Raw genomic sequence first — 24,377 nt, forward strand, 5'->3', positions numbered from 1 at the left:
AAAATGATTAAATAAAGAGCATTTTTTCACCATCAAAATTTAAAAGTAAAGAGTTTAATTTTTATGTATTGTTAATATAAAATGTTATGCCTTATCACCTAATAAAAAGTATTTTGTTTTTATGTATGACTTTTTAAAATCACTATTACAAAAACAGTGATAGAGGTGTTATACAAGGTGATATGTTAAGATATGGTTTTTGGTTTTTATATGTTATAAGTATGGGCGTGTGAGTTATTATTTACGTGACCTGGTAAAAGGATTTAGGGGCAGGATTTATGTGAAGGGGATAAATCGGACTCTAGCAGTAGATGAGTTCTCTATCAGATCTGAATTTTTTTTTATCCAGTGCTGGTACAACTTGTGCTGTATTGGATGTTATATTGTTATTTATGAATATATATTTTCTTTACTGACTAGAAGAAACACAACGCGTCCAACATCAAGTACTTATAAAACATTTGTGTATCAACTAATAACTTTTAATATATTTTTATGCTGTCAAAAAAAACTTTTGATACATTTATATATTTGTCAACCTGCGGGATATTAATAATGTATTAATGTTATCCTATGATTCCTAGCCAATATTGAATAATGAATGTGAAAAGAAGTGGTTTCTTCTTCAAAAAACCACAAAAGCAAAATCCATCCATGATATATAATAAACTTAGGAAACATTTGTGCGACAAGTGTCATGCAATGCTAACAAGTTACTTTTTAGTTCATTTTAGAAACAAAGGGCCTAGCCTTTAGCCTAAAAAAATATTAACGTTAGTATAAAGAAAACAAAGTGATGAGAATCTATATTTTTTATATTTTTAAATTTAAATACATGTATTTTTTATAATTTAGAAAATGTATTATCTACATTTTTATCGGAAAAATATATTTGAATAAGATAACGAAATTTATCAAATATATATTATTTGAGTAGCTTAATGAGTAATTAAGATTAACCTACCAATTAATATAATGTCTTTGTAATATTTAAATATTTTATGATATTATAAAATTGAAATATTATTTATTTTATATACATGTATATAATTTTTTTATAAAACAAATATATCCATATTTCATTTTTGAACAAACGACTTTTAGTTAGATGGATTTGATCCTCCTCATGTAATATTTTTAATAATTTTTTTCTATATTACAAATTATGTCTGTTGCAAAATAGTTTTCTATTGTTTCTTCACCAATAAATAAAATATTTATAATCATTTCATTTTTGCATAAATACATCTCAACGTTATTTTTTTAAGAATATATATATATATATATATATATATATATATATATATATATATATATATATATATATCAGTAATATTATTATTTTAAGTTTGCAATTAAAATCATCTCAAGAAACAATTTATTTTAATTCTAACCAATCCCTTGTTGCTATATAATATTAAATTAATAATAAATTAGATATAATATTTTATTAATAATGTGAATGCTTAATAAAAATGAATTCGTTTACATTACAATTTAATTATATTTACCTGTCAAAAGTATACATAAGAAAAAATAATAGTGGACTAAACATATATCTTATCTAGAAAATTACTTATACTTTGATTATTTTTTTACTTCGTTTTTTCCCGATGTAAACTTCATTTTTTATATTAAGACTATCCAATGCTTTAGATTAACATTAATTATTTTAAGCTAAAAACATATGTATTATTTCTAGATTTAATTTTATTTTCTATCATTTTAAGCTAAAAAAATATGTATTATAAAATGATACTGTGAGACAAAAAGTAAATAATTAGTAGAATCAGTATTATTTTCTATATTTAATTTAATTTTCTATTTTTTATATATTAAAAAAATAAGGACCACACCACCGTGGGGTAAAACGCTGGAAATAGTTTGTTTATTTTAATTGAAGTGTTAGATTATTTAAATAATGATTTAAAATATATAATTACTAACCGTGGCGTTGATTTCTCTTTCATTAAATTAAAAATTGAAAATAAATATTAAGTATGTATTAATATAATAATAAGAAATTATTAAACAAAAGTAATAAAATGAATTAAATATCATTTGAAATATTTAATTTTATTATTTTATTATATGAATACCGAAAAAAAGTCAATACCAAAAAATACTCAATAGTGATATGGTATAGGATAAACGTTTTATATTTAATTTTATTAAAAACAAATATCACTTTCTGGTATATATGTACAACAAGAATTAACTAATTTAACAATAAAATATAAAAGTAATATTTATGAAATTTGTTGCCAAAGATATACAAAAATTTATACATATTTTTAATTTATGAAATATTTTTTTACTGAAATGATATAAGCGTTTATAGTATAAAAATCAATCTGTAATTGTCTTTTTAATTAAAATATTTGATCTTATTTATACCATGGGATGGAAACTAGTATAATGAAAAAGTTAAAGGAAATGGGCCATGACAGCTTCTAGTTGACTCTTAATGGGGCATATTTTGATTACACGTCATGTGTGAATGCCTTCACTTCGACGCATCCCTTGGAATGTTTTCCAAGGCAGAATGTCTTTGTAAGAATATAATTTTCTTCAAATTATTAATTAAATAATATTAAATACATTTTTAAAAAATATTGTTGATTATGTTTAAAGCATACTGAATAGTTTTTATAATACTATATGTCTCAAATATTTTAACTAAAAAATATATATATTTAATTATTTTTTAAACTATTTCTACAGAAACATACATAAAATATTTTAGACTTAAAACAGAGTAAGAAAGTTTGAATTATTTCATCATTTTGTCTTTTGAGCTTTTATTTTAAAGGGTTTATTTCTCTAACATATAGTTTGGTGATTCATATTCAAACCAAAGAATCTGCCCTCATAAAAAAAACCCAATGAATCTGTTAACATATCACAAGCTTATGGTTTCTTTCAATTGTTATCGTTATTTAAGTTCGAACACCTAAGTGTTGTTTTATTTAATGAAATAATATAATAACTACACAAACTTTAATTTTGCCTTCACCAATGAAAATAGTACTTAAAAAAAAAATAAGCTATCTCCTACTACTACATTTACACTCAAAATTCAAAATACCGAATTTATCTTGATTAAACCCTAGAAAACACACATATTGTATTAAATTAAGTTTTCTAGCTGCTATATCCAACGCAATATTATCAATCACATGAAACGTAAACATATATTAGATTCCTTTATATCATTATAGAAAGTCGTTGGTGGATCCCATTCAAGAAAAAGATAAAAGAAACCCAGATAAGTGGAGACAGAAATAATATTAGGAACTTCAAGATCCAAGATCGAACTCCATTACTCCATGTGGCAACTGGCAACAATACTTAGTCAAAATAATTCATCATACCAGTTCCCACTAATTTTCTGCGCCTTCTTCAAAGAATTATTTTTATCCAATGTGAACATCATTGTTATCCCTCAAATTTTCAACACTTTCGTTTACACTGCAAATATATGTTATCCACTTAATTTAGATCTACTTGTGATCATACACCGGGATCAAAGGGGGGCAAGTTGTCATGACTTTGCCTCTCTCGATCATATACGAAAGAAAAAATTAAAATTAAAATTTAAAAATATTAATTAAAAGTATATAAGAAAAATATGTTTTTAAGTTTAATATTTGTTTAAATTTTTAGTAGTAGATCTCTAATTTTGTCCATAAAGTTAACAATAAATATTTTTTAAAACTCATTATTTATTTATTAAAATTTAAATATTTAAATAATTATGTAAAAAAATTGGACCCCTTTTAATACATTCCTGAATCCGTTCCTCAATTCATATTGTCAAGTTCATTAATATCTCTATCTCATTTTATTTATCACTTTTATAAAAAGAATATCAATTATTGTTTTAATTATGATATCACTCTTTGTAGGGATATGAGTTAGAGGTCGGAGAAAGGATCACCGGCACGTCAGAACTGGGTGGTTGTGAAAGTTTCACGTCCAAGGTGATTTCCCCTGCAAGACTCCAATAATCAAGTCAGAAATGATTTTGAGATGAGTAAATGAAAAAGGAGTGAATATTTTTACCTATGAAAGGAAATCGATCTCTATATATAAATATCTTTGCGGGAAAATCTGTTGTTGGAGTCGATTTCTTTTAGCACAATTGGAGTCATATGCTCAAATATCCCTTAAGTTTATCATTTAGTCTACTTATAAGTGTGATCTTATAATAGTATAACCTGAATATTTCCCATAACAGGTTTTTCCACTAAGGTTTAAGACATACATCTTCCACGTAACACTCTTAAAGAATAAGTAGATCAGTAAAAAGTGTAATTGCAATCATATAAGGTATTTAATTATTTAAGAAATTAAAATTAGTATAATATGTTATTTTCTTAATATATGCACATTACTTAAACAATAAAATAAAAATATTGTAGAAACTATTGTTTATTTAACAATTTGGTATTACTTAGCAAATTTTTTTTAGTAAACTTAGCTCAAAATTGACAAGCTAAGTGATGATTTTGAAAGACTTTAATAAGCATGCATAATAGTTGTATTTTTGTTATATATTTCGTCTGCTCTCAAATATAAACAATAAAATATATTATTTTTTCTTAATTATTTATGTTTTATTTGATGAGACTATTTTAAAAATATTATTCATTTAATAAAATTAAAGATTTTTTATGTTTAATATCAAATTTTAATGACGGATTATTTAAGAAAAAAAATAAATTATAAATAATATAATTTAATAAAATCAACTAGTTTTCTTAGAATACATTCTTTTTTTATAGAATATTCTATATTACTCAATTAAGTAAGCTAGATCTGTCTAAGAAATGTTTTTACTAGTTTTAAATGATTAGTTTTGTTGGATGGATCCATGCAATATTAATGCTAAAGTGGGAACCTTCAAATTACATTACTCCACACCCGTGGCTTGACGTGGCAGTTCCTTCACTCTACCAAGCAGCCTTATTTCATTTCCTTTGGCTCCATTGGACACTTCCTCTTCTCTCTTTCTCTCAATTGGCTTTTCTCCGCTTCTCATTTATTGGGCCAGTCTCTCTGCAATCCACAGATAACTTAGATTTCTTCGACATGCTCACGTGATCACAGCTTTTCATCTGAGTGGTCAGAAACTAAATTGCCCTTTATTGCTTCCTACGCTTTTCTAATTTGATATGTATATATCTTGAACCATATTTATTTTATATTCTAGCTATGACTGATTGCCAATTTGGAATCGCTTGCTTTCAAAGTTCTTTAATTTCTATTTTATGGTTCGTTTTTTTTTTTTTTTTTTTTGTAATAACTGTAAGTTTTGTGGGTGTGATTTGTGAAGGGAGATGAGAAGAACTGGCCGAGCTTAAAAAAAAAATGGTCTTGTTTTTTCTCTGAATTTGGGTGTGATGGAGTTCCCTTCCCCTACTATGCGAGTTTGGACCCTTTTCTTGTTCCTGCTACTACTGAAGAGTGATGTTGTGCAATCGGCTTCTGATTACTTGATTGGTCTTGGAAGCTATGACATTACCGGTCCTGCAGCTGATGTTAACATGATGGGGTATGCCAACACTGACCAAATTGCATCTGGGATTCACTTCAGGCTGCGGGCTCGGGCTTTCATTGTTGCTCAGCCAAACGGTAACCGGGTAGTGTTTGTGAACCTCGACGCTTGCATGGCTTCACAGCTTGTAGTCATCAAATTAATCGAGAGGCTGAAAGCAAGGTATCAATAATGACTTCTCTGCTCTCAATAAATTACTGTTATGATAATAACTTGTAGAAATTATGGAAGATCGATTTACTATGATCAACTCACTCTAGCTTGTAGTCATCAAAGTAATTGAGAGGCTGAAAGCAAGGTATCAATAATGGAGAGGCCCTAAGGCTTTAGGAGTCAACGGGCCTCTCGGATCTTAAGGCCCAATATAATAAAGGTCTAGATCCTTCTCACGCATGACTAGGTCATGCTTGGTAGAGTCTCACCAGGGTTTCTTGATTGAGTTTTAGGATTCTCCGGTGACTGTGTTCTCTAGCGTGAACAGCGGCTGATGTTTCCATTTAATTTGTTTGATCCCCAAGTTTTGTGCCTGATTTTGTACTTTATTTTGTTTGACAGATATGGTGACCTATATACTGAAAAGAATGTGGCTATTAGTGGAATTCACACTCATGCTGGTCCTGGGGGTTATCTCCAATATGTTGTATATATTGTGACATCTCTTGGATTTGTTCGCCAGTCATTTGATGTCATTGTTGATGGCATCGAGAAAACCATTGTCCAGGCCCATGAAAATCTCCGCCCAGGATCAATCTTTGTCAACAAGGGTAAGGGAAAGACTTGTCATTCCTTCTTTCTCCTTTCTCCCTTGGGTACTTATATTTATATACAGATGTGAGCCCAGGTGGATAATTTAAATGTTATATGTAAATTATTATAATTATGGTAGTTTTGCATACTGTTGAAGCATGTCAGAAAAAGATGGAAAACTGCAAGAAGCAAGTTGCACCAACTGTCTAGAAATAAATGAATGAGGCAAGCTTGACCTTTTTCTTCTGGGATGTAGTGTTTTCCCACCTTTACTTTTCCTGGCATCATTAACTGTATTAAGAATTTGCTTGTTATTATTTTGAAGCTATCAATGTGATTTCTACCTAGTGCACTAGTTGGTAGCCATATGGTTCAACTATTATGCCATTTTCCCCTCTCTTTGCTGACAATATCACATGATTTGAGATAAATTATCTTCAACTTGCAGGAGAGCTATTAGATGCTGGTGTAAATCGTAGTCCTAGTGCTTATCTCAACAATCCTGCTGCAGAGAGAAGCAAATATAAGTATGATGTTGATAAAGAAATGACTCTGTTAAAGTTTGTTGATGATGAATGGGGTCCTTTGGGAAGTTTCAATTGGTTTGCTACTCATGGTACTTCAATGAGTCGAACAAACTCATTAATTAGCGGGGATAATAAGGGTGCAGCTGCACGATTTATGGAAGACTGGTTTGAGCGAAAGGGGTCTGTAAGAATGGATTTGGTTGGATTTGAAAATGATGGAGTCCCCCGAAGAATTTCAAACATAATTCCCAGTCTTCATGATAATTGTAAGTTGTTTGCTTTTGGGCTACAATGCATCCATTTATGAACTGAGTAGCTTCTTTTCCATTACAGTATGTTCATTAAATAGCTTCAGAATTTATAGGTTTATATGCCATGTGATGTGGGTCCATTGTTCTAGCGTGTTTGTGTTAGAAATTAGAATATATAAAAATATCTTATTTTAGAATACGTTAGATTATCCTTTAACCTGTTTTTTCATTATCTTTGAGGATTAGTTACCATATTTCCTTGTTTCATCATGATTTGTTTCTTTAACTAGTTAACATTATGATTTGTATAAATAAGGGTTAGTCCTCTAGATTTTATGAACATATTGAATACATCCCAGTTAATATAAATTCGGTATTTTGATCTCTTTTATCTTTCTTTATCTCTATACCTAAAATCCCATGGTTTCAACGTAGTATCAAAATGGTACCATCCTCTGTGACCTGTTCCTGCCACTACTACCTGCCTCTACTTAACTACCTAGCTCCCTAAAATTAGGAGTTCTACTTTATTTTCATGATTTTTCTCTTCAAATTAATTGACTCTTGGCATGTCTACCTTTCGACATCTTTCGGTGTTTTTGCTTCCTTTCATTGTGTTGTTTCTTCTTGGAAATTAAGCTCTCTTCCAGCCGTGCTATTCATTCTGGCCGTCTCTTCTCTGTCTTATCCTCACAGTGCATTTTACTAGCGTGTTTCAAACATTTTTCCGACAGTCATGTCCTCCTTCCAGTTGTCCTTGGTTATGTTCTTTACTGAGCCTTTAGTTGGGCTTAACTGACATTGTTTTGCTGTTTTTATTTCCGTTTGGCTCTTCCAATTTTGTTTTGACCTCTTTAGTATTTGGGTCTCTGTGTGCTGCCCCAATTTTTGTTTGTTGCACCCCCCATGTGTTTGGTTGTTTGGCTGGTTGCACCTGTTGCGCCCCTTGTGTTTGGTTAGGGTAGCCGCCAAACAATGAAACAATGAGAGTATGCAATAAGCCAAACAAATAAACAGAACAGAGAAATAGGTTCTGTAGAAAATAAACAAAAACAGTCCAAAAAGTAAGAGCAACCACCAAACAACAAGAGGACCGCTACAAGTGCAGCCAACAAAATTTGTACTTTGGTAACGTGCTGGATTGCCTTGTGTAGTTAGTTACATGTATTCTGAACTCTGATCTGGTGCTTCTGAGTTTTACAAGTCTTCTCATGAAAGTCCTAATATTGTTGGAGTTAATGGAGTTGTCTATGAACAAGGCAAGATGTAAATACCCTAAATGACTGATTGAGCAAACTAATGAAACATACATGAATGATATCTTGCTTTATATATGTGGTATAAACAGTTTATCAATAAGGTAAATACATGATGATGATAATAATAATTAATAAATGAATATGTTTCTAACCCCATTTAAAATTTATTGGCACAGACCATGAATTACTGGAACTTGCTGCCTCATTCCGATCTCCTCTTGGTAAACCTGCAACCAAAACTTCAAGCATTGCTAGACGTGTTAGAGGTGTCCTTAGGCAGGTTGACAAGCCTAGATTTGTTTCTGCATTTTGTCAAACAAATTGTGGTGATGTTAGTCCAAATGTACTCGGAACTTTTTGTATAGACACTGGACTACCTTGTGACTTCAATCATAGTACATGTGGAGGAAAGAATGAATTATGCTATGGCCGAGGACCTGGGTAATTTTTTATTGCATGCCCAATGTTTCTTTTGTTCTTTTACAATTTTCCTAAGCCTATATCACTATATGGGTTGCTAAAGTGCCTCCTATAAACTGATGTTGCAGTTATCCAGATGAATTTGAAAGCACACGTATTATAGGGGAGAGACAATTTAAAAAAGCGGTGGAGCTATTCAATGGAGCATCTGAACAGATTAAAGGGAAGGTTGATTTTCGACATGCTTTCATAGATTTTTCCCAGCTTGGGGTAAATCTTTCTAAAGTAGGAGCTTCTGAGGTCATAAAGACATGCCCTGCTGCAATGGGATTTGCATTTGCTGCTGGAACAACAGATGGACCTGGAGCTTTTGACTTTAAGCAAGGTGATGATCAGGTAACCACTGATAAGACCTTATGCTTACCTACTATCCTGGCCTTGTATTCTTAAATAGCTTTGAAACTCTATGCTTATTATGTCTAATTGTATGTCAGGGAAATCCTTTCTGGAAGCTGGTCCGTAACTTACTTAAAACGCCAGGCAAGGAACAAATAGACTGTCACCACCCAAAGCCCATTTTGCTTGATACTGGCGAAATGAAGCTACCATATGATTGGGCAGTAAGTTAGTCATTTGATGTTCTTTGATGATGGTAGTTTCATGTTTCTCTTCACCCATTTCTGCCATACAGATATGTCACGAGGCATCTTTTTTCAAAGGAAATATTTCTTCATTTGTCCCTGATTGCAAATGCTCTCACTGCTAAAACAAAGAGTCTGATATCTGATAACTTTTACTAATTTGAACCTTTATTTGCTCCTGTTCATTTGCAGCCTTCAATACTTCCTATTCAGGTCCTCCGAGTTGGGCAGCTTGTTATTCTCAGTGTACCTGGAGGTATGAGCTCTTATTTTTAATTTCTTAAAATGATGTTATTGTTGGAATTTCTATCCTTTGCATTTTGAAACATTTAAGTTTCAACATCAACAACCTTGGTCGAATGAGAATACGTTGATCCACTTGATGAAAATCAAACCCGCAAGTTGTTGAATATCTTTGAGTCAAAGAAAAAGTATGTTGAACGGTTATTGGGATCATGATATTTTTTATGATTTCTATTCCAGCAATACTGGGCTCAATTCAAAGGATGGCTGCATCTTAGTTATTCAAGTCTCTCACTATTTTTTTTGTCTCTAAATGTTTTAAGATCCGAGATAATCCAAAATCCAAATGTGTTGCTTAATATATTTTGCTATTATATTATATATTTGTAGGTTGTTTTTTTTCCTTGCAGATCTATTTTTTGTATTTTTATACAAGTATTTGTGAATTGTGAGACAAACCAATCTGGCCTATGTATTTCTTTGGGTGCTTCATGCTTCCTGTAATTATTTTACTTCTGACAGAATTTACAACAATGGCTGGGAGGCGTCTTCGTGATGCAGTGAAGACAGTGCTAAGTGGTAACAAAGGCTTTGGTAGCAACATTCATGTTGTTATAGCGGGGTTGACTAATACTTATTCACAGTATGTGACTACATACGAAGAGTACCAGGTGCAGAGATATGAGGTCAGTTACAACTCTCGTGGAAAGAGACATGAAGCATGCAGCAAACCTTTTTAGATTGCTATAGCAAGAGTAAATGCAACAATAGTGGAAGTTTACACTTTTAGGGATGCAACTTATCATCAAATAACATAACTTTCGTATTGGTAAGAGATATAACAATTATGTGCTGCTTTATTTAACTTCACTTTTCATGTTACCAGGGTGCTTCCACACTGTATGGTCCACACACACTGAGTGCTTACATTCAGGAGTTTACGAAGCTTGTGCATGCTCTCATCAGTGGCCAGCCTGTAGAACCAGGTCCACAACCCCCTGACCTCCTTGATAAGCAAATAAGCTTATTAACACCAGTTGTGATGGATGCAACCCCTATTGGTGTAAAGTTTGGGGATTGTAGCTCTGATGTTCCCAAGAACTCGACCTTTAAGAGAGCTGACATGGTGTCTGTTACTTTCTGGTCTGCGTGCCCTCGTAATGACCTTATGACTGAAGGTACATTTTCCCTGGTGGAATTTCTCCAAGGAAAGGATATGTGGGTTCCTGCTTATGATGATGATGATTTCTGCCTGCGCTTCAAGTGGTCAAGACCTTTCAAACTCAGTTCTCATAGTAAAGCTACCATAGAATGGAGAATCCCAAAGGATGTTACTCCTGGTGTATACAGAATCAAACATTTTGGGGCTGCAAAGGGCTTGTTAGGATCAATTCATCACTTTACAGGTTCATCTAGTGCATTTGTAGTTGCATAGTAAAGGGGGGCATACTGATTGATTATACATGTTTAATGGTTCGAATGCAATTACTACTATATTGTGGTTTATTGTACTGAACTGTGGCAGAATACATAAATTAAATCAAGGATGATTCCATCGGATATCATTTGTTATCAACTATTCTTTTTCTCTTTCCTAGAAATTCCCTGCAACTAGCCAATTTCATTATATTTTCATTTGGGTGAGCATAGTAATTGATCAGAGTAGTTAATCAAGTCATTTGTGGCTTACAATTGCTCTTTAAATACTGTTAATTGCTCCCATATTTAATTGGTACATACTTGAAAGTTATTTGTAAGGAATTCTTAAACTTATATCATTATTAGTAATGATTGGCTGGGAATGGGATGATAAGTGAGTCATGCTTCCTAGTCGTGTAGTGACCGAAGTCAGTCTCACCATGAGAGGCATGAGAGGAGAATATTTTTTGTATTCTCATTTTCCTTGTTGAGTTTAATTTGAATATATTGTCAAAAGATTTTTACACATTTAATTTAACTAATAATATAAATTTTAAAATAGTTATTATAAAATTTAACAATCTTATCATATACTACATTATATAATTAAAAATCACATATCACATTTCATAATTAAATTTAAAAAATTGTGCAAGTAAAATGGCATGCCCAGTTTAATATTATGTACGGTGTGTCATCTATAAATATTTCTTTTGGACAAAGATTGATGAGGATAAAATATATGATCTCATGTTTTTCATCATAAATCTATATATTCTAAGGATTATGAAGAGAAATTATTATATGATTTCATGTCGTGATCATCTCGGTCAAACTTCATGCAAAACATATAATTAAATTTTATTAATATTTTTTTAAACTAAAAAAACTCAATTATATGTCATATGAAAATTGTTTAAGATGGTGATCACGTAGTGGTTTTGAACTAAACAAGTTTTAATATTATAAATCGGTTAATTTTCTGTAAATGATGATTTTTGTGTTTTTTTAAAGGCTTTTTGGTATCGATTTGTTTAATAGCATAATATTTAAAATTATCCTTATTAAATGTAGAGTTTAATTTCTTTACTTTATTAGCTCAAACTTTTTTATATTGTAAATCAATTAAAACCATGATGGTGTCATGATGGGTATATATAATATAATTTGAATGAAACTATTATAAATGTCAGCTAACTTTTTATATATCACAATTTATTCTTTAAATATTTGAATTGTATTTTAGTGGAATAAAGGAAAAGGAAATGAACAAAATTAGGTTTATTCATTCATTGAGAAATACGACGACGTTTAGCAAGAGCGGTTTTCTGGTCTCTGCAACACTAGGAAGAAGCAGCAGCATCAGTGTTGAATCGCGTTTTCCCAGCAGAAGAAGAACGGAGCGCACGCACATCTTCTCAGCTGTGAGTGAGAATTTGGAGAGTAGAAGAAGACGCAGCTGATTGTGGAAATGTCAGTGCAAGATTACCTGGATAAGCACATGCTTTCCCGAAAACTCGAAGATGCCGTCAATGCCGCCGTTAGGGCCAAAACCTCCGATCCCGTTCTCTTCATCGTATCTCTCTCTACCTCTCATAATCTCTTTTCACTTTTTTTTTTGTTTCTCTCATCGGAACTTCTCAGCATGCGTTTTTACGGTGACCGCAGTCGAATCACATGCGAAAAGCAGTGCAATCGGTGATAACAAAAATCAAGGCGAGGCAGATCCTAGATAGCAGAGGAATTCCAACCGTCGAAGTCGACTTGCACACTAACAAAGGCGTGTTCCGCGCTTCCGTTCCCAGCGGCAACTCCACCAGCATGTAAGCCTTTTTTTTTTTTAAATTATTATTAATCGCTCTCGTTCAATTATCGATTTGGTTGGTCAATGATTCGTTTCAGGTATGAAGCTGTTGAGTTACGCGACGGTGACAAAGGAGTGTATCTCGGAAATGGCGTGGCCAAAGCTGTTAAAAATATCAATGACAAGATATCTGAGGCGTTGATTGGTATGGATCCTACGCTTCAGTCGCAGATTGATCAGGCCATGATTGACCTCGACAAAACTGAGAAGAAGGTATTTTAACGTCTGTCTCTCTCTCTCTCTCTCTGTGCTGTGAATTCAATCAATTGGCTGTCAATTTACCGTATTACATATTGTTTTGTTCAATGATTTGATTATTTTACATTTCAAAATGAATTTGGTTAGTGATTAGGAAAAATGCTATGAAAAGGTTGAATAGTATTATAGTATGGTTTTACTGTCTTTCTCATTAGTCCTGGATACATGACTTCTAGCTTTTCTTAGTTACGTTGATGGATACAATTGGGATAGTGCTTGCTAGGTTGCTACTCGGAAACAACTCTAGGTGGTGAAGCTCGTAGTGTTCCTTCTCCATATATTTTTACTGTTTTATTTTCTCTCTCTTCATTTTCCATTTCTTTTACAAAGTGCTCACACTTAGGCTAGTAGGAAAATTTGTTTGGCTGTTGGAAATATGATAAATTCATACAGGATACTATGGAAGCATTATTTGCATTTCACTTAGTATGTGCATACTCAGTTTCCTTTTCAGTTTTGAATCGTTCAAGTCCATAATATAATTTTTTTAAAGATAATTCCTAGAGATTGTCTTTCTTCTATATGCTTCGGAGAGCTTGATGAAGGCAGTGTGTGTCTTTCATTCTTATATCATGCACTTGTTGCGATCAGATACTAGCGCATGCATGTTTGAATAATTCATCTTAGCAATATAGTTCTCCCAATTTTTGTAAGATTTAATATATATATATATATATATATATTTATTTATTTATTTTATCTGTTCTGTTTCCGATTTTCTCTGCAGGGGGAACTTGGAGCCAATGCTATATTAGCTGTGTCCATTGCTGCCTGTAAAGCTGGTGCTGCAGAAAAGGAGGCATGGCTCTTTGTCAATTAATATTTTTATAAGTTTGTTTAACTTTTAATCTGTAAAATAAGTATATATGTTCAGTCATGATATCATGAAAATAAAAACAAAAGCATACAGGTTCCACTTTACAAGCACATTGCTGACCTGTCTGGAAAAACCAGCCCAACACTTCCTGTTCCTGCCTTTACTGTCATAAGTGGTGGAAAACATGCTGGGAGTAATCTGGCCATTCAGGTATAGTTTCTGTTGAAGTTTAATTTCCTAGACATTCTCATTTGTGTTTTAATAATCTTACTTCCATTAGGGATGTGTTCCTTTTCTCTAAACAAATTAATGAACAGTGAAATTAAATGACAAATGTTCAATTGTTTTTGTTGTAACACACACCTGTTCAATTATTTATGGCGTAACTTTAGCAATTTATTGTTGTGTTTGATTCTGTTCTTTATTTTCTGACCTAACATAAACAGATATAGTTTCTTTTTAGTCTGTGTTCCTTCTGCTTCATAGTGATTTAGACTCTTTTAATTATGAAGTCTTTCTTACATAATTCCTATTAGGAAATCATGATTCTCCCAATTGGAGCAAGCAAATTTGAGGAAGCATTGCGAATGGGCACTGAGACCTATCATCACTTAAAGGTGGTTTTGCTTTATTTCTTCTTGTTTTTTTTACCCAATCCTATTGCTTTTACTTTCTATCTTTAGAGATTTTTTTTTTCTCCTCATAATTTCACTCATTACAATGTTCCCAAGCTAGAAACATACCAACTTTAGTTGCATTGTCGTTTACCTGGCTTACAATGATTTAGATTGGTAGATCCTATGCTATTACTACTACAGTCTTCCTTTGTTTTTGCTTACTGTTCCTATGGTGGTGGTATTTGGTTTTAATTGATTTGACAATCCAATCTGTTGTTTCCCAGCCCATATATATGTTTTTTGATCAATGATGGATTAAAGAATTCTAATAGTCACTTGCTGATATCATGTTTAAGCTGATACATTTATTTATTGTTGATAACAAAAGGGCAGGCTGTCATTACAGAAAAATATGGTGCACATAACTGTAATGTGGGTGAAGATGGTGGCTTTGCTCCTAATATATCCAGGCAAGCTTTTTATTGGATTTCTACAGCTTTTGAAAATTCTGTACTGTTAAATACAACAACAAAGCCTTTTTCCATTTTGTGGGGTCAATTACATGGAACCACTGCACCAAAAATTTCTGTAAAATTCTTCACCGCGAAACGAATAATATAAAAGGGGTAAAAGGTATCCATTTTAGAAGAAAGGAAAGAAAAACAAAAAATATCTCCAAACTACTACTTTCACTGCTGTAATTTCTCTTACTGTCGTGATTTCTTGGATACATTGATATGATATCTCTATTCCTTTGAAATCTATGATAAATATATGATGAAAAGAATTTCATTTGTATTTTGCCTCTTAATCTAACTTGCATTTTCTTTTAGTCAACATTTTGAACTGCTGCATGTTATAATTACCATGTTATCTTCTACATGGCAAATGCATGTTATGAATCATGATTACATCTGTTTTTTAAGATTAATAAAACCAGCTAGTTTCCAATGTGCATAAATATTTTTAAATTCAGGTGAAATATAAAACTGGAATATAAGATGTATAGATTAAAATAGAAAATAAAAATTATAAACATGATATGAAGAATTAATTCCAATGATGTAAAAGAAGAGAGTAGATTAATAGATTAAGTTAACTTTCAAGAGAATATACTATTAAATTTATTATAAAGGGGTGGTTGTATTAATTATCTACTTGCTTTTGCTTATTGTTAATGTTATTGGAAGCTAATTTTCTAAATTTTTAAGCAACTAAAGATTTAATACGAAACTATTATAGTTTTTTAAATATAAAATCACTTAATATTTATGAAATTTGCACTTGGCTAATCTTGTTACATTTAAGTATTTTTCCACTCAAATAATTCTCTTGTTATATTAAGCATTTTGATTTTACTTCTACCCTTTAGCTGACTGTGTTTAAGTATCACCAGCTTTAGAGAAGCCCTGGATCTTGTGAAGGAGGCCATTAGCAGAGCTGGTTATGATGAGAAAATAAAGATAGCTCTTGATGTTGCTGCTACAGATTTTTGCATAGGTAATTTTAAGTTTCTCTCGCTTCTATACTTTTAGATTCTCAAGAAAATGGAATTTGGCGATATTTGCTTTAATATTTTGCTTATAGCTATTTAATGAGAGACTGTGTTGCAGCAGTGCTATGCTAACTGTTTTACTGCATCATTTATGAAAAATATGAAGCATTTATTTTACTTTGCAGTCATAGCAAAATAAAACTAGTCTTTCTAAGAGATGCAGAAATAGCAGTCTTATTTGATAATAGTACTTCAATAATGACTAAAAACACAAATGACCATCCTCAGCCATGGTAATATGTCATCTTCATATTCCATTTAGGGGTGTCATTTCAGCTTTGTTTCTGAATCTGCTTTTACAAGTATTATGTGACCCGGTATGTGTTTTTTTTTTTTTTTGTATACTAGATAATAACTGTTTTTTTTTTGTGTCATTTCATCTTTAATTTTTTTTTTATTTTAATACTAGATAATTAATTTGTATGGAAAGTTGCTGCAAAATATTATAATATTTCACTGTTGGTTGGTTTCTTCTTTTTCTAATGCTAAGTTGCTAACAGCCTAACACCTAGTATTTTTTGGACAGCTTTTATCTTTGAATAATTTTAACCAGTTTCTACTGTTGGGTATACGCCTTTTCCCTGATATAGGTAAAAGATATGATCTGGACTTTCAATCTCCTCAAAAGTCTGGACAGAATTTTAAGTCAGCAGAGGATATGATAGACTTGTACAAGGAACTATGCTCTGGTAAACCAGTTTATCTTAGTATTTTCCTGATGGGGGACATTATAAATTATTTAGCCTATGCCTTGTGTTTATGTTGGAATTTTCTTTTTGAATTTGTAGAATACCCTATTGTGTCAATAGAAGATCCATTTGACAAGGAAGATTGGGAACATATCAAGCATATCTCAAGTCTGGGGATTTGTCAGGTATTATTTTTTGATCAATTAATGTTTTGTTTCAATCTCTGTCTTAGTTTAACTGTTGCAGCCAAAGATTGATGCTATGAAGTAGACCTTATCATTTTGGAGATTACATGATATTTTTTAGTGATAGCAATGGATATTTTTAATAGAAAATAATAACCAACTGATTCTTAGTGTATCAAGGGAGGAAAAACAATATCATATAAAATCGTTTTGTCTTTTGTCACATTATTGGGGTTGAGCGTCAGAAAAGTTATTTGCATATTACCACCAAGATGTTGAGTTTATTTATTGGCTACTGATTGGAACTTCTGTTTTTATGGTTTCCCTTCATTTTGAATGGTTGGTTCTACAGGTAGTTGGGGATGATCTCTTGATGTCAAATGCAAAACGCATTGAGAGAGCAATAACTGAGTCTGCTTGTAATGCCCTTCTTCTTAAGGTAACTTGCTGTTACTTCAATTAACCTTCAAGTGTTTGTTTTGCCTAAGGACAAATTTAATCTTATCTTTAAGTTTTTATTTTTTTGATATTATTTTGTTTTCAATAATAAATAGTAAACTTAGTTGTTCATAGACTGGAAGCAATCTTGCTTCAGATGTAAGTTGAGGTGTTGGATATTCACAAATATCTTTTTCATGCAGATACAAGATCGTAAATTACGAAGCTAGTTTATGTAAAAAGAGAAAGAGATCTAAACATAGCATGCCTGTAATTTAGTTTTGCCAATTTTTATTTTTATAAATCATTTGGGAGGGTATTTTAAATATCCTCCTTTGTACTTTTTCTTCTGTTTTCTTGAAGAAAATAAACATTGAAATGTGATGATTTACCATTGTAATCTAGGTCAACCAAGTTGGAACTATTACAGAGGTCATTGAAGTGGTGAAGCTGGCAAAAGAAGCACATTGGGGGGTGGTAACGTCTCATAGATGTGGAGAAACTATAGACTCTTTCATTGCTGATTTATCTGTTGGCCTTGCTTCTGGTGTAATTAAAGCAGGAGCTCCTTGCAGAGGAGAGCGGCTAGAAAAGTACAACCAGGTCTCTTTCTGATTCTTATGCTGATGGTTTTACTGCATGCATTATGGTCATGATTCTTGAACACTTCAAAAAAATTCATGTACCAGACTTATTTTGTCAACTCACCAATTCCTCTCCCATGGGAAGGTGGCGGCAGTTTTCTATGATAGGTGGTATATTTGCAATATCAGTAGTGTTTAAGTGATGATTTTATACTTTGTTCATTGCTGGTTGTAAATATGCTAATTTATTCCTCTTTAGGCTTCTCACCCTATGTGGCTTGAAGGCAATATCTGCGTATGATTCTTTATAATAAAATGCATATTAAAAGTTGATATTTGTCGCATATGGATTCTGGTTTATAAAGTGAAACTAAGGAAAAACATAACAATTACTATCTGAATTTTGATACAGTTACTTCGGATTGAGGAGGAGCTCGGAGATCAAGCAGTTTATGCCGGTGAAGATTGGAGGCAATAAGAATGAAAAAATTCTTCATATTGGTCTTTGTGATATGCTTTTCTTCTTTAAGTTTGATACGTGTGGTTGAAGTTCATCACTGTACCATATTCATCAACTGCTGATGTTCTATTGCCATTACGTCAACTTTGATCATTTCGTGCTATTGGGCTTTGGAGAATGTTTCAACGAGTATTCAACAATCTGTACAAGATAGTGCGGCATGTTTATTTGTCTATTGTTATAGGGGATACCAAATTACACTAATTCAATGCTTTAGTTAAAATTGTTCTGGGCAAGTGATATTGATTATAGTTATCCAATTCTTCGCATTGCTTATGTTCCAGGGCACCTCCTTTTACAGACCTGACATATCATTAGATAGAATCTATCATTTTTACCTTTATTTATATTTTTTTATTCTATTCTTATTACTTTCTTGTTCCTTAATAATTTAAATTGATGTGTCATGAGCAATGGAGAAAGGGGGGGCTATTGGGTTTCCTCGCATTAATGCTTTTCAATTTTTTTCCTCCCAATATTATCTAGACATTTTGTAATATGTTTTTTTTTTTCAATAATAAGGATTAACTCGGTATTTTTGTTCTCTTTTAGCATAACGTAGTGCAGAAGGCCGTGAGATTAGTACCCTGAAATTTATGAAAGTCGATAAACGTGCAAACGTTACGTCTCATTATCAATTTGATCTACTAATTATACCTTTTTTTAAGTCCTTTCTTCGCCGATGGACAATTTTTAAATCGTTTATTGATGATTGAAAATGCCTTTTCACCTTATTGGGCCGTAATTGGAAAATGACAATGTTCAATTCCTTTTATCTACGCAGGAACCCCAGCAAACACTGTTGGTGCCAGGTCCTGCATTATATCTAATCATCTAACAGATAAGATGCGTTAAAAGCAATCGGCAAGTGAAAGCGAACATAACCCTTCTCAGCAGCAATTTTGTACTCAAACACAGCCTCCGGCAGCTCCATTGACAAGCGGATGGTGAGTGTATCAGACAACGACATTGCCGCCATGACCAGGTTCAGATACCTTATTTCAAATGCCAGGCTCACACATTGAGTCATCTCTATCACAGTGCCTCCACGAGGCTGCATAAATAAATAAATAAGTTCCACCCATCAGTTTAAATCCTAACCATAATATAATATTCTTTGGGTAACCCACATGCAAGAGAAAGAGAAAGAGAAAGATCAATTTAGTGCTAGTGTACTATAAACATGCAATTAATTAATTAATTAATCAATATGTGAGCATACCAAGTGCATGCAGAGACCAAAATCTCCAGCGGCGACCAACAAGATAGGAGTATCCCTTGTGACAATAATGGAAATTATAGCTATAAGATAAGAAAATATTAGAAAGAAAGAAAGAAATAGAAAATTTGAGAAAGATGGATGGATCGAGTAGGAAGCAACGTACGAATGTTGGAAAGAGAATCGATGTGACAGCAGATTGTTGTAAAGACAGGTGAAGGCAACTCAACAATGGCATGGTACTCGGCATCCTCGTGAATATCGAGCAGGGGCCCATTGTCGATATCCATCATCAGATTCATCCGATGATCAGAAAAACTCAGGTTGCCTTGCGAGATAAATGAACAGAAGAGAATCTATAAAGAAAAAGATAGAGGAAGAAGTAAGTAATTAAGAATAAAGAAGGTACGCACTAGGGCATTGGAATGTGAAGGTGACGTGGTCTTGGCCTTCTAGGGCTGTGAGGGAGACGATGTCAGAATCGTGGGCTCGGTGGAGGAGCTGGAGCATTTGGTCGAGACTGAGGCCTACGGAGAAGACGTTGTCGCAGCGATAGTGAGCGAAAGCATCGGAGGGGATGAGGATCTCCATCATTGCACACTCTCTGCTGTCCATGGCTTTCAATGACAACCCTCTGCTTGAGAAAACGAATTTGGCAACGCCCGTCTCCACCAACTCTATGGCCTCTACCACATTCTTCACCTCTGACGCTTCTCCCAGAACAACTTCCATCACCATCTTCTTTCTTAACTTCTTGCTTCTCTTTCTCTATTTCCAATCAACTTAACCACTTTCTCTATAATGCAACCATTCCCGCCATTTTAAATATAATTCATCTTTAGTCTCTATAATTGCAATTTTTTAATCGCCTTCTTGTTATATCTAGATCCTTTAAAATGCTACAAAATTATAATAAATGGTGTAAAATTGCCAAAAAAAACAATAGATGATTTTTTACCGCCATAATTTAAAAAATAAAGTTTCTTTTTCTTTTCCCCTCGCCATTGAGGATTTTCTTTTCCTCCACACATTCTGACTGTTTTGGTGTTCTCTTACGACGTGTTAATGACCTTTTTCAACGACTCAAACCTTTGCATGGCATCACTGGTGTGCCGTTTGTGGTGGGAGGCACTACAGCTACTTAGCTAGTGCAACAGATAATATTGTTCTCCGGTGGGGGAAACACTTCAAGCACGGTTGCCGTAGGGTCCATCCTAGCTTATGCAAAAAGCCTCTCCTAAATCATAAAAGTCATTGCTCACCCAACCCAATTAGTAATATATAATAAATATTAAATATAATATATTAACTTATTAATATAATTTATAATTTTACGTTGTAATTTATATTTTTAATAAGTAAAACATATTCATTAAACATAAAATGAACATCCACAAGAAGTGACAACTGCAAAACAATGTCATTAATTTGAATATTCATCAGATATAATTTAAACGACTTTGTTAATATTTATATGAGAGCTTAGAGAGAATATAAATCACTTCCCCTTTTTATTGGCATGAATGAATAATAAATAATTTTTTGCCTTTAGATTTTTTTATATTTTTTTACATATGATCAATTTTGAACTTTTTTATATTAATTTTTAAATTATCCTGAATAGACTCGATAATCTAACATGGATCCGACTTAAAAAATTCATATGAATCAAGTCTAGATCGACCCATTTTCACCATTTGACCCAATGGGTCAGGCCCATCAATCTAATCCATCCATTTTGTCGGTCCTAGATGTGACTCTCTCCTTGCCATGGTGGATGTAGACTTCATTTAGTATTAACGGATTTGGATGAAAAATCGAAAGGAGATTTTAGACATTGAAGATCAAAAGGTTTGAAAATTACAACTATAGAGAGTGAAATGAGATGTTTTAAATTAGATGGACTAAAAGATAAAATTAAAAATTAATATTTTTAATAATCACATTTTCTCAAATTTTTGTATATTTTTTTTAAGTTTTCAACACTTGTAAAATTTTAAATTTATCATATACCAAAGATGATTTTTTTATTAAAGAGCAAAAATAAAATTTGGTCATTTATTAAAAATCAAAAACATTTAAACTTTTTTAGTTGGTTTGATCGCATAATTTTTTTTTATTTTATTTTCTTCCAATGTTCGCTAGAGATTTTGTATATGTTTTTCAATAATAAAGATTTTTTTATAAGCTAAAATAATTTCATTGAAAACCAAGCTTGACACATGTAGTGATCAAGTTTGATGAATGATATTTATATTTCTTACTAAAAATTTATATAAAATTCATCAAAATTCATTTTAAATAATAATTCATCAAAATTTATATACTTTTTAATACTAATTTTTGTTAAGTTATGAAAAATTTGAATTGAATATCATGGGATTTCTTTGTCCTCCTTAAAGAAAATTAATAATACTAATTGAATACTATAGAACTTAATTTTTTATATAATTTAAAAGTTTCAATAGAAAAAAAATCTTTTAAAATACTTCTAAATTTTGATTAATCCAATATACCCCTTAAAAAAAATAGGGTAGAAAACATAAAAGTATACATACAAAACCTCCGCATCACATAAACTAAAGTAAAACAAAGATATGATGAGATCTTGAAAAGAGCGTGCGAACCGAAAACAAAACTTTCCCCGTAGCCTGTCTTTGGACTTTGGATATCGCGGAGGCGGAGCATTTCGTTGAAAAGGGAAATGATGGCTTTGACGGTGATGATGCCATCGTTGGAGGCGGAACGGAAGATCTTGGCCCATGGAGATGGTGCGGTCGCAGCGATAGTTCTCGAAAGCATCGGAGTGGAGGAGGATCTCCACCATCTTCTTTTCAATTTTTCTATTTCTCTTTATATCAAATCATACATTAAAAGATGCATTAATGCTCCTATGCTATTTGAATTTGACACCTTCAGAAAAAAAACAAAATGAATAAATATATGTACGATAAGTGATATAATTTGATATATAAGAAAAGAGAGATAAAAAAATAAAAATAATCAATTAGGTGTATATAACATTTGGGTGTAAAAAAATTGAAACTCGATCGTCTAAATTATATTACCTATAAAATTTATAATTTTTTTTTTTTATATTTTTCTCACTATGTGTCCATCTATAATTTTTCTTAAATTTATGCATTGATATCAAAGTAAAAATAAAATTTTTACAACAACTAAAACTAGACAAAATTACAAGAACTTAAAATATATTTAAGTTTTTTTCTTTCAGTTATTTATGTTATCCACTTCTCTCTTTCATCTCTCTATAGATGTAGATTGGCACATGGATATTAATTTAACTTCTTTTTTCCTGTTCATGTTACGTATGATTACACTTCTCTCTTTAATCTCTATTTTGTTGATTATATATATAGTTTCTATATGTTATTGTGAGACCATAAGCTGTTGTGGGTGTTGAAGAGTAATGGCACCCATCTAACCTGTATGATAAAGAAAGATTGCTCAAAGTCAAACCACCCTTTTCAGAATCAAAACCGCACAACACTCTGCAAGTGCAAACCAAGGACAGCCGAGATTGAACATTTTTCAGCAACCTCGACGACGCTCCTATTGTGTAGCATTTTTCTTCAAAATACGTTGTAATCTCACGGATTAAACAATCTGTAAGAAAATACATTATGGATTGTATAATCCGTAATGCATATGCTATTACGGATTGCATACTCTATAATATGGATCAACTATTCCGTAAGTATACATTAATAACTAGGAATTATGAAATCCGTAGCAACATATATATACATTATGAAATGCATAATCCGTAATAGTATATGCATAACTACACCAAAGATGGCAATATTAGGGACCGCCCTGTCCAATAATGTTGCATGCAAAAAGAGTAGAGGACCAATGTGGGAGCCAACAGGGATTTAATAACAGCATTTATTACGATTATTAATGGAGGCAGCGAGGAAGCAATTTTTATGGGAGATAAATGCCATTCAATGATTGGGTGATGTGGGGATTTTACACTGGTCGATTGCGTGCATCCAGTGGCCAAAGTTTGAGGATAGGATCTCTTTGGTTAGTTAATATTTTCTCAATTTGCATGGAGTAAATATGAGCTTACCTTTAGAGGTTAATATTGGCTGTGACTGTGATTGTGTAAAGATACCCTTTTTCTAGTACTCATGGTACCCAGATTTTAATATATTTCTTATTGCCGATTTAAAAAAAAAATGTTCCACGCACCGCAATTGCCTCTGCCTCCGTCGTCGTCACGGTCGTGCAACAACACGTCGTGGTGGTGGTCTCAGTAACCGCAATTGCCTTAGAGAGAGGAAGAAGGGATAAGGGCATTTTGGTCCATCCAGGTCTCAATTTTTATTTATTGTATGCACCAACAAAAAAAGAGATGCATTGGCTTTCCTCAATGTCAATGCTACTAAATCCAATTATCTTATTATTACAACCCACTGTTTTCCATGGCTTCAGAGAACACCTTCAGTTACTAAATTATATAATTATCATTCTGTAACACATTTATATGACCATTGCAGAGAACACCTTCAGTTACTTCGCTTTTCATGATCATCTT

At 32.2% G+C, this 24,377-nt stretch overlaps 3 protein-coding genes across 4 annotated transcripts; 2 read left to right on the forward strand and 1 right to left on the reverse strand.

Moving 5' to 3' along the window:
- The first annotated feature begins 4,936 nt into the window (after positions 1-4,936).
- LOC114403438 (neutral ceramidase 1-like) lies at positions 4,937-11,227 on the forward strand. Of its 2 annotated transcripts, none has more exons than XM_028366421.1 (10): positions 4,937-5,127; positions 5,339-5,722; positions 6,116-6,324; positions 6,756-7,100; positions 8,521-8,785; positions 8,893-9,160; positions 9,259-9,384; positions 9,598-9,661; positions 10,171-10,334; positions 10,535-11,227. In XM_028366421.1, the coding sequence occupies exons 2-10, from the start codon at positions 5,406-5,408 to the stop codon at positions 11,081-11,083; spliced, it is 2,307 nt and encodes a 768-aa protein (XP_028222222.1). In that variant the 5' UTR covers positions 4,937-5,127; positions 5,339-5,405; the 3' UTR covers positions 11,084-11,227. The 2 variants fall into 2 exon arrangements, with proteins under 2 accessions (XP_028222222.1, XP_028222228.1); XM_028366427.1 differs by lacking the exon at positions 4,937-5,127 and adding an exon at positions 5,157-5,179.
- Positions 11,228-12,344: 1,117 nt separating this feature from the next.
- LOC114403448 (cytosolic enolase 3-like) lies at positions 12,345-18,943 on the forward strand. The gene is made up of 13 exons (XM_028366441.1): positions 12,345-12,643; positions 12,736-12,890; positions 12,970-13,144; positions 13,917-13,988; positions 14,100-14,216; positions 14,543-14,623; positions 15,017-15,093; positions 16,020-16,123; positions 16,769-16,867; positions 16,967-17,052; positions 17,405-17,491; positions 17,896-18,093; positions 18,487-18,943. Exons 1-13 carry the CDS (start codon positions 12,539-12,541, stop codon positions 18,550-18,552), a joined length of 1,422 nt encoding a protein of 473 aa, XP_028222242.1. The 5' UTR covers positions 12,345-12,538; the 3' UTR covers positions 18,553-18,943.
- A 327-nt stretch (positions 18,944-19,270) lies between these two features.
- LOC114377120 (proliferating cell nuclear antigen-like) lies at positions 19,271-20,612 on the reverse strand. Its single transcript, XM_028335524.1, has 4 exons — positions 20,227-20,612; positions 19,980-20,141; positions 19,817-19,896; positions 19,271-19,648 (listed from the first exon to the last, which is right to left on the reverse strand). The coding sequence occupies exons 1-4, from the start codon at positions 20,549-20,551 to the stop codon at positions 19,421-19,423; spliced, it is 795 nt and encodes a 264-aa protein (XP_028191325.1). The 5' UTR covers positions 20,552-20,612; the 3' UTR covers positions 19,271-19,420.
- Between the last annotated feature and the right edge of the window lie 3,765 nt (positions 20,613-24,377).

This window comes from Glycine soja, chromosome 2 (assembly GCF_004193775.1).
Source record: "Glycine soja cultivar W05 chromosome 2, ASM419377v2, whole genome shotgun sequence".
NCBI lineage: Eukaryota > Viridiplantae > Streptophyta > Magnoliopsida > Fabales > Fabaceae > Glycine > Glycine soja.

What these genes read in the sequence shown, in the direction of transcription:
- LOC114403448 (XM_028366441.1), top strand. Translation starts at nt 12,539, where the DNA reads ATGTCAGTGCAAGATTACCTGGATAAGCACATGCTTTCCCGAAAACTC. An exon ending in CCGATCCCGTTCTCTTCATC is followed by an intron (nt 12,644 to 12,735) that starts GTATCTCTCTCT and finishes CGGTGACCGCAG; the next exon opens with TCGAATCACATGCGAAAAGC. An exon ending in TTTGCTCCTAATATATCCAG is followed by an intron (nt 15,094 to 16,019) that starts GCAAGCTTTTTA and finishes AAGTATCACCAG; the next exon opens with CTTTAGAGAAGCCCTGGATC.
- LOC114403438 (XM_028366421.1), top strand. Translation starts at nt 5,406, where the DNA reads ATGGAGTTCCCTTCCCCTACTATGCGAGTTTGGACCCTTTTCTTGTTC. An exon ending in ATCAATCTTTGTCAACAAGG is followed by an intron (nt 6,325 to 6,755) that starts GTAAGGGAAAGA and finishes TTCAACTTGCAG; the next exon opens with GAGAGCTATTAGATGCTGGT. An exon ending in AGCTACCATATGATTGGGCA is followed by an intron (nt 9,385 to 9,597) that starts GTAAGTTAGTCA and finishes GTTCATTTGCAG; the next exon opens with CCTTCAATACTTCCTATTCA.
- LOC114377120 (XM_028335524.1), bottom strand. Translation starts at nt 20,551, where the DNA reads ATGGTGATGGAAGTTGTTCTGGGAGAAGCGTCAGAGGTGAAGAATGTG. An exon ending in CGATTCTCTTTCCAACATTC is followed by an intron (nt 19,897 to 19,979) that starts GTACGTTGCTTC and finishes CTTATCTTATAG; the next exon opens with CTATAATTTCCATTATTGTC. An exon ending in TTGGTCTCTGCATGCACTTG is followed by an intron (nt 19,649 to 19,816) that starts GTATGCTCACAT and finishes TTATTTATGCAG; the next exon opens with CCTCGTGGAGGCACTGTGAT.